The sequence below is a fragment of the Phaseolus vulgaris genome, chromosome 4 (genome assembly GCF_000499845.2).
Source record: "Phaseolus vulgaris cultivar G19833 chromosome 4, P. vulgaris v2.0, whole genome shotgun sequence".
NCBI lineage: Eukaryota > Viridiplantae > Streptophyta > Magnoliopsida > Fabales > Fabaceae > Phaseolus > Phaseolus vulgaris.
In genome coordinates, this window is record NC_023756.2 from 16,635,826 (window position 1) to 16,644,775 (window position 8,950).

Sequence of the window (8,950 nt, forward strand, 5' to 3'; positions counted from 1 at the left end):
TCTGGCAGCGATTTTGAAAAATTTATCTCAATTAATTGGCTTACTGTTTTTGCATAATTCCAGTGCCATTTTTTAGCTAAGATCTTGAAGTTTCTTTGGTTAAAATTTCATAATCCAGTTCGCTTTATATCATTCCAGTTAAATCAGTGAACATCAAGCACAGTTTGCATAAAAATATTTTCCAGTAGTTCTGTTTTTGTTTTCTTCATCTACTCTAGTGCTTTTCTTTAAGTATTCTTTTGTGTGCCTACTTTTTCATTGAGTTCCTTATTTTCTTGCTCGTCTTTTATTCATTACTCTTTGAGTTTGTCATACATCTAGTATTCCTTTTGTTATATCCTTTTTATTGCTTATACCTTTTCTTGTTTGTCTTTATTGCTTCATTGATTTTGTTGTGGTTGGCTTTGAGATTGGTGTGCCTTGCTTTGACATCTTTCATTTGAGGATTCCTAAGGCCTCAAGATCAGATTGGTGCAGGGACATTATTTCTTTGAGAGTGATTTTCAGGCCAGATTCACTTCAGCAATTTGGTCGCCAAATTCATTTTTGCTAACTTTGTTTCTTAACTTGTTTGCTGTTTTTTTGTTTGTGTTTGCTGTTTCATTTGCAAATGGCTGGTTATTCAAGTGGTGAATCTTACAAGCAGCACTCTCCTTCCAAAGCTTCAGTCCTTGGTGAATTGCATGAAGCTCAACGCACCATTCGGCGTTTGGAAAAAAAATTGCAAAAGATGGAGGTGCAACAAGCTAGGCCATCTCACTCTATCAATGGTGGGCATCGTTCTCATAGACCTTCATCAAGGGGTTCTTCAAATGACTTTGGCCGAGAGGAGGACCATAGGAGAAGGCAAACTCCACCTCAATTCTATGGACATAGACATCACAACCAAGGGGAGAGACATCACCGTGGAGTTGGATACTACCAAGATACAAAGGCTAGGCTACCTTCGGTCAAGCTTCCTTGTTTTAATGGCTCTAGTGATCCTAATGTGTATTTAGATTGGGAGGCTAAGTGTGAACAAATATTTGAGATCCATGAGATCAAAGATGAGCACAAGCTTAAGCTAGCCACCTTAGAGTTTAGTGATTATGCCATGAAATGGTGGCATGGTGTTGTAAAGGACATTATCTATCACAAGGGTCCTCCCGTGGACTCTTGGAACTCTTTAAAGGATCAAATGCGCACTAGGTTTGTACCCCCACATTTTAGGAAAGACCTCATGTTGAGACTCCAACGGTTTCAACAAGGCACGCTAAATGTGGATGAATATTACAAAGAGTTAGAAACGCTTTTGCTTAAAGTTGAATTAGAAGAAAGTGAGGAAGCTATGATTGCTAGGTTTGTGAGTGGTCTAAGGAAGGATATTCAAGATGTTGTTGAGTTACAAGAGTATTCATCATTGGGTGCTTTAGTTCATCTTGCAATGAAGGTGGAAGCTCAACTTGCTAAGAAAAATTCTTTCAAAAATATTCCCAATGATGGTTACTACAACAATTCTTGGAGGAACAAAAAGTCTTTTTCAAAATTTCCTTCTAAAGATTCTTCTTTCAAACCCAAGGAACCTTAGCCATCTACTTCTAGGCCTAAATCCCCAATTAAATCGTCTAGTAAGAAATGCTTTAAGTGTATGGGTTATGGTCACATTGCGGCTAATTGTCCTTCTAAAAGGAATATGTTTGTGCATAATGGCATTGTCATGAGTGAGCATGACTCGGATTCACCTAGGCATTCTTCACCTTCTAGGGTGTCTAGTGAGAATGAGAGTGAGAGTCCACTTGAAGGAGATTTGTTAGTTGTGAGAAGACTTCTTGGACAAGTTTCACAACCTTTTGATGAAAGTCAAAGGGAAAATATTTTCCATACAAGATGTCTTATTCAAAACAAAATTTGTTCTTTGATAGTGGATGGGGGTAGTTGTGCTAATGTGGCTAGTACAAGAGTAGTAGATAAACTTGGATTGCCTACTATCTCTCATACAAAGCCCTACAAATTGCAATGGCTTAGTGAAGTAGGAGAAATTGTTGTGAATAAACAAGTTCACATCCATTTCTCTATTGGAAAATACAAAGATGAGGTATTATGTGATGTTGTGCCCATGGAAGCTACACATGTTCTTTTGGGAAGGCCTTGACAATTTGATAGAAAAGTTTTTCATGATGGCTTTTCCAACAAACTTTCTTTTGATTTCCATGGTCACAAGGTTACTTTAAAATCTCTCTCTCCTAGAGAAGTCCATGGACCACATCATCATGAAAAAAAAGAGGGAGAGTGAAAAAGATAAAAAAGATAAGAGTTCTAAGCCTACACTTCTTGTGTCTAGGCATGAGCTTCAAAGGGAAATAGTGGCTCACCATCCTCTTTTCTTAGCCATCCCTAGAACTCTAAAGTTAGAACCACTTGTTGATAGTCCTCGTTGTTTGGAAAATTTGGTAGAAGAGTTTCAAGATGTGTTTCAAGATCCTTCAAAAGGACTTCCACCTTTGAGAGGGATTGAGCACCAAATTGATTTGATACCGGGATCTTCCTTACCAAATCGTCCATCCTATAGGACCAATCCAAGTGAAACCAAGGAAATTTGCCAACAAGTTGAGGCTTTGATTGAGAAAGGGTGGGTTCAAGATAGCATGAGTCCTTGTGCTATGCCTATCATCTTAGTGCCTAAAAAAGATGGCACATGGCGAATATGTTCGGATTGTAGGGCCATCAATAACATTACAATTAAGTATAGGCATCCCATACCTAGGCTTGATGGTTTGTTGGATGAATTGCATGGTTCAAAAATCTTTTCAAAGATTAATCTTAAAAGCGGCTACAATCAAATCCGTATCAAACCGGGTGATGAATGGAAGACGGCTTTTAAGACCAACTTTGGTTTGTATGAGTGGTTAGTTATGCCCTTTGGTTTAAATAATGCACCAAGTACCTTCATGCGCCTCATGCATCATGTTCTTAGACCTTTCATTGGTAAGTTTGTTGTTGTTTACTTTGATGATATACTCATTTATAACTTATCTTTGAATGACCATAGGTTGCATGTTAGGCAAGTTTTAGAAACCCTTAGGAAGGAACATTTGTATGCTAACCTTGCTAAATGTATGTTTGCACTTGATCATATAGAATTCCTAGGGTTTGTTGTAAGTAGCAAAGGGGTCCATGTGGACAAAACAAAGGTGATGGCCATTCAAAATTGGCCTACACCAAAATCTTTGAATGAAGTCCGAAGTTTCCATGGACTTGCTTATTTCTATAGAAGATTTGTACCAAACTTTGGTACCATTGCTGCACCTCTCAATGATATAGTGAAAAAGGATGTGGTTTTTCAATGGGGAGAAGCACAACAAAAAGCTTTTGAGACCTTAAAAGAAAAATTGACTAATGCTCCCATCTTAGCCCTTCCTAATTTCACTAAAACATTTGAGATTGAGTGTGATGCTTCAAGTATAGACATTGGGGCTGTCCTCCTTCAAGAGGGCCACCCCATAGCTTATTTTAGTGAGAAATTTTAGGGAAGTCATCTCAATTATTCCACTTATGATAAAGAATTATATGCACTTGTTAGGGTTTTGTTTACTTGGCAACACTATCTTTTTTCTAAAGAGTTTGTGATACATAGTGATCATGAATCTCTTAAGTATTTGAAAAGCCAAAACAAGCTTAACAAGAGGCATGCTAAGTGGGTGGAATTCATTGAGCAATTTCCTTATGTGATCAAACATAAGCAAGGCAAAGTAAACATTGTGGCGGATGCACTTTCTAGAAGATATACTTTGCTAAATCTTTTAAGTTCTCAATATCTTGGCTTTGATCACATTAAGGAACTTTATCATGATGACCTTGATTTTTCTCTCATCTATCAAGAGTGTCTTAAGGGAGGACACAAAGATTTTTTTATACAAGATGGCTTTCTTTTTAAAGGAAATCGTCTTTGTGTGCCTCAAAGCTCTATTAGATTATCTCTTGTTAGAGAAACTCATGAGGGGGGTTTAATGGGTCACTTTGGGGTTGCTAAAACTTTGGATGTGTTGCATGAACATTTCTTTTGGCCTCATATGCATAAACATGTTCATAGTTTGTGTGATAAATGCATAGCTTGTCGGAAAGCTAAATCTAAGATGCATCCCCATGGTTTATATACTCCTCTTCCTATCCCTTCAATGCCTTGGGTTGAAATATCTATGGATTTCATCTTAGGATTACCCAAGACATCAAAGGGAAAGGACTCTATTTTTGTGGTAGTGGATCGTTTTTCAAAGATGGCTCACTTTATTCCTTGCCACAAAGTGGATGATGCATGTCATATTGCAAACCTCTTCTTTCAAGAAGTAGTTCGCTTGCATGGGATCCCTAGATCTATAGTGTCCGATAGAGATCCCAAGTTCTTAAGTCACTTTTGGAAGACCTTGTGGGGCAAGCTTGGAACTAAACTTTTATTTTCTACCACTTGCCACCCACAAACTGATGGTCAAACCAAGGTGGTGAATAGAACTTTGGGACAACTATTGAGATGTTTCATTTCGGGGAATACTAGAGTGTGGGAGAATTTACTACCACATGTTGAGTTTGCATATAACCGTGTAGTAAATTTTACCACCTCACATTCTCCTTTTGAGGTTGTCTATGGGTTTAACCCCTTAACACCTCTTGATCTTCTTCCTATTCCCATTCTTGGAGATGTCTTGTGCAAAGATGGGGATCAAAAGGCTTCTTTTGTGAAAACTTAGCATAAAGACATCAAGAAGAGAATTGAGAAGAAGGTTGGCAAGTATGCTGAACTTGCCAATAAAAGGAGAAAAACATTGTTGTTTGAGGAAGGTGATTGGGTTTGGCTTCATTTGAGGAAGGATCGTTTTCCTACTCAAAGGAAGTCCAAACTAATGCCTCGTGGGGATGGACCTTTCCAAGTCCTACAGAGGATTAATGACAATGCTTATGAGTTAGATATGCCCTATACATTCTTAGGTAGTCATACTTTTAATATTAGTGATTTAACTCCTTTTTCTATAGGTCTCCAGAATTCGTGGTCGAATTCTCTCCAACTCGGGGAGTATGATGGAGATCAAGCTCAAGTGGACATGGAGGCCAATCATCAAGAGCAAGAAGAGGTTGAGGCTCAAATGGAGGACGCTCATGGAGTTCAAAGCCCACCTCAAAGGCTTACAAGGAGCATGTTCAACGCTTTAGGAGCTAATGGACGTTTGTTTTCTCTTTTTGTAATTTCTTTGTTTGAAGGTGCTTAGAGTGAAACATAAGAAACCTCTTTTGTAAAAGCATCTTTAGGTCTTTAGTTTAGGAGTCTTAGGGGGGTGTGCGTTTAGTAGAGAGGTGTATGAGTAATAGGGAGGTGCCAAAGTGAGAGAGGAAGTCACACCTTCCTCATGCTCTAGGATTGGCGCCACTTTCATGTAAATTGGGGGGGAATTTTGAATTTAATTAGCTTTGCATTTAAGCACCTCTAGGCTATAAATTAAGGTGCTGCCTTTGTATTTTTTAGATTTGAATTTTGAATTAGAGAAACTCTACTCAATTTGAGAGAGAATTGGAGAGCTTTGTGCCTTCCTCACTTAGTCTTATCTTGAGAGTTCTTAGTTACCTAAAGTGGCGGCATAGCACACTTATCTTGGAGTCTCCATCCTCTAAGTGGCGTGATCATCCAACCAATTCCTCCATCTTCATGAGCTTTCTCTTCTCCTTCCTTCCTTCTCCTTTTATGTTCATGTCTTAGCTTGTGTTCTTGCTTTTTCAGTTTGGCATTTTAGTTCCTTTGTTGTTTTGCTTCAGTTCCTTTTGCTTTTGCCGATTCTCTTTGCTTCTTCTTCAATTTCTAGTTGCTGTTTTTGATTCAATTTGACAATACATGGATCTTCCATGTGAGTTTGGGTTTTGGTACTAGTCTTGGTGAGTTCTTGAACATAGAACCTTGATCTAATTCTATAATAAAGTGCCTATCTCATATCCAACTCAAGTTGATTCCTAAGAATGTCAAGAATCATTCATAATGTGTTATTGGAATCATATCACTTTGACCGTTTATTCTGTGCAGAGGGTCCCTCAGCGCCGCAACCCAACTTAGGGTTATTCTATTGTGTGAGCTTCTCTTCGAAGTACTCTCTGGCACATGGGCTGACTTTCTGGGTGCCAACCCATGCTTCCCAATCACTAGTCACTCACCCTGGGGGGCGTATCTACCTTGCTCTCGTACCATGCACGTGGTTCTCCCCTGGTCATGGCCCTCTCTTGGGTCGTATCTGTCCCAGGGTCTCCCAGCAGTGGCGTGGGTACTTCACGAGTCAGGTTACCCCCTACTGGTACTTGAACTTATGGCCTTGAAGCCACCTTTCTCTTCTCCTTACTACTGTTCTGTATGGTCGAGGCTCGAAGCCTCTCTGGCGATGTCTTTACTTGGCGATGTCTCTCTCGAGCGACGCCTCTCTCGGGCGATGCCTCTTTTGGGCGATGCCTCTCTTGGGCGACGCCTCAGCGAGGCGATGACTCGAGCGGTCAACCTATTGACTTCTTTTCCTTGGGTCCCTCCATGCGTTGACTCTGACCTTTGGTCAACGCCCGGGGACGGGACGGTACACCTCCTTTTTGCATTGCCATGAAATCAAACTTGATCCTAGCAAATGACAGGTGCCACTGGTGCTCTTTCTGTCAATCTTGCATCCTGCAAAGTCTGAATCAGAGTAACCAGTCAAGCTTAATGAAATATTACCTGGATACCACAAGCCAACTTCTTTCATTCCTTGTAGATATTTTAGAATCCTTTTAGCAGCATTGAAATGTGATTCTTTAGGAGCAGACTGGAAACGAGCACACATGCACACTGCAAACATTATGTCAAGTCTGCTGGCAGTGAGATACAATAAGGATCCTATAAGTCCTCTGTACTTAGTCTCATCCACAGGATTTCCAGCAATATCATGATCCAAATGGCTGCTAGTTGAGAAGGGTGTGCTGATTGGTTTGCACTTGTCCATTCCAAATTTTCTCAGCAGATCCTTGCAAATCTTAGTTTGATTTAAGAATATGCCATCCTTGAGTTGTTTGATCTGCAAGCCTAGAAAATAATTTAACTCACCCATCACAGACATTTCAAACTCACTCTTCATGATTTCCACAAATGTTTCACACAATTCTCCATTGTTTGACCCGAATATGATATCATCCACACAGACTTGAACTAGAATTGTGTCATCCTCTTTCTTCTTAATGAACACGGTTCTATCTGATGTGCCTCTGTCATAGCCTTGTGAGGTAAGAAAATCATTCAACCTCTCATACCATTGTCTAGGAGCTTGCTTAAGCCCATAGAGAGCTTTCTTGAGTTTAAACACATGTTTTGGATGTTGATGGTCTTCAAATCCTGGTGGCTGTGAAACAAATACTTCTTCATTGATATAAACATTCAAGAATGCACTCTTCACATCAATTTGTAATAGTTTGAATCCTTTGATGCAGGAGAAGGCAAAGATCAGTCTGACAACTTCAAGCTGAGCCACTGGTCCATATGTCTCATCATAATCTATTCCCTCTTCTTGGTTATACCCTTTAGCCACTAGTCTAGCCTTATTTCTCACCCCATGCTCATCAATCTTGTTTCTAAATACCCACTTTGTTCCAATGATGTTCATTTCAGGTATTCTAGGAACAAGAGTCCACACCTTATTCAGAGCAAACTGATTCAGTTCCTCTTGCATAGCCAGAATCCAGTGCTGTCCTTGAGAGCTTCACTCATATTTTTAGGTTCCTCTTGTGAAACAAATGCCATTGTCTCACACAGATTGTTTAGAGAATTCCTAGTTGAAACACCTTTTTCAATATTTCCAATGACATTATCAAGGGTCAGATCTCTTGGTGTCTTCCATTCTTTTGGTAAATCTACAGAAACATAAGATTCTTTGACAGCATGTGAGTCATCAACATTTATATGAATAAATTCATTTTTATTTAAAACAGATTTTAAATCATCACATTCTAAGTCATCTGAAACTGGTTTTGGCATGTAATTATCAGATTCATCAAATACAACATGCATTGATTCTTCCACTGTTAGCAATCTTTTATTTAAAACCCTATAAGCATGACCATTCAGAGCATAACTGATCTTGCAGGTGATCCGATCGTCGAAGGACTCACCACGTCAAACTCCGTCTTCCGCAAAAACGTTCCAAGCACTTCCCAAAAGCTCAAAGCGAACCTGCGAAACACAACAAACGGCGCCTCTAGCGGCTGATTGCACTCCAATGCTCAAGTCAGCCACGCAAAACCACCAAAGAACTAAGAACTAGGAATCTCAGCGAGACTCGTGTGCACTCTGTGATTCTCTCTTTCTCTCTATGTGTAAACTAGTCACTTGCAAGAAGGAATCTTACCTCCCCTTGTTTGAGCGCGGAATGCCTTTATATACTCTGTTTGCGCGCCTAAGTTATTCGTGTACGAAGTAACTTAGCGTGTTTCTTTCACTAGGTGTCTCGTGCAACCTCAGCGTGAGTACCAGGTGTGGCTTGGCTAAGCGCACGTACCAGGCGTCACCTACTATGTGAACGATCACCTCTGCTTTGCTCCATGCACGTTATGGGTTAAGAGAGCACCAATCACCGACTGGCCGCTAGCTCTCTTAGGCCACTCTCATGCACGACACTACAAAGCACATAACTTCTCCTTTCTCTGATACTCTGCTACACAAGGTTCGTATGCAACGCTATCGCTGGGAATCGCTTCTCATTCCCAGCTCAACTGCGCGTAACCCGAAGACCCAACGACCGCCACTCACCCCAGACGACCGATCGGTGCCCCATAGCACCACGCCCTCTGCTTCATGGCGCTTATCTAGACGATGATCGCGCATCCTTTTTGACCACCGATCACCACCTGATCACCGATCACCCCCCGGGTGACCCTCTCCAAGACACATCAGCTTCCCTGGCCCACGTGTCCCACTAAGAACGGT

General features: G+C 40.5%; 1 protein-coding gene across 1 annotated transcript; it reads left to right on the forward strand.

Moving 5' to 3' along the window:
* The first annotated feature begins 610 nt into the window (after positions 1–610).
* LOC137838373 (uncharacterized) lies at positions 611–5,756 on the forward strand. The gene is made up of 2 exons (XM_068647617.1): positions 611–1,188; positions 5,744–5,756. Exons 1-2 carry the CDS (start codon positions 611–613, stop codon positions 5,754–5,756), a joined length of 591 nt encoding a protein of 196 aa, XP_068503718.1.
* The last annotated feature ends 3,194 nt before the right edge of the window (positions 5,757–8,950 follow it).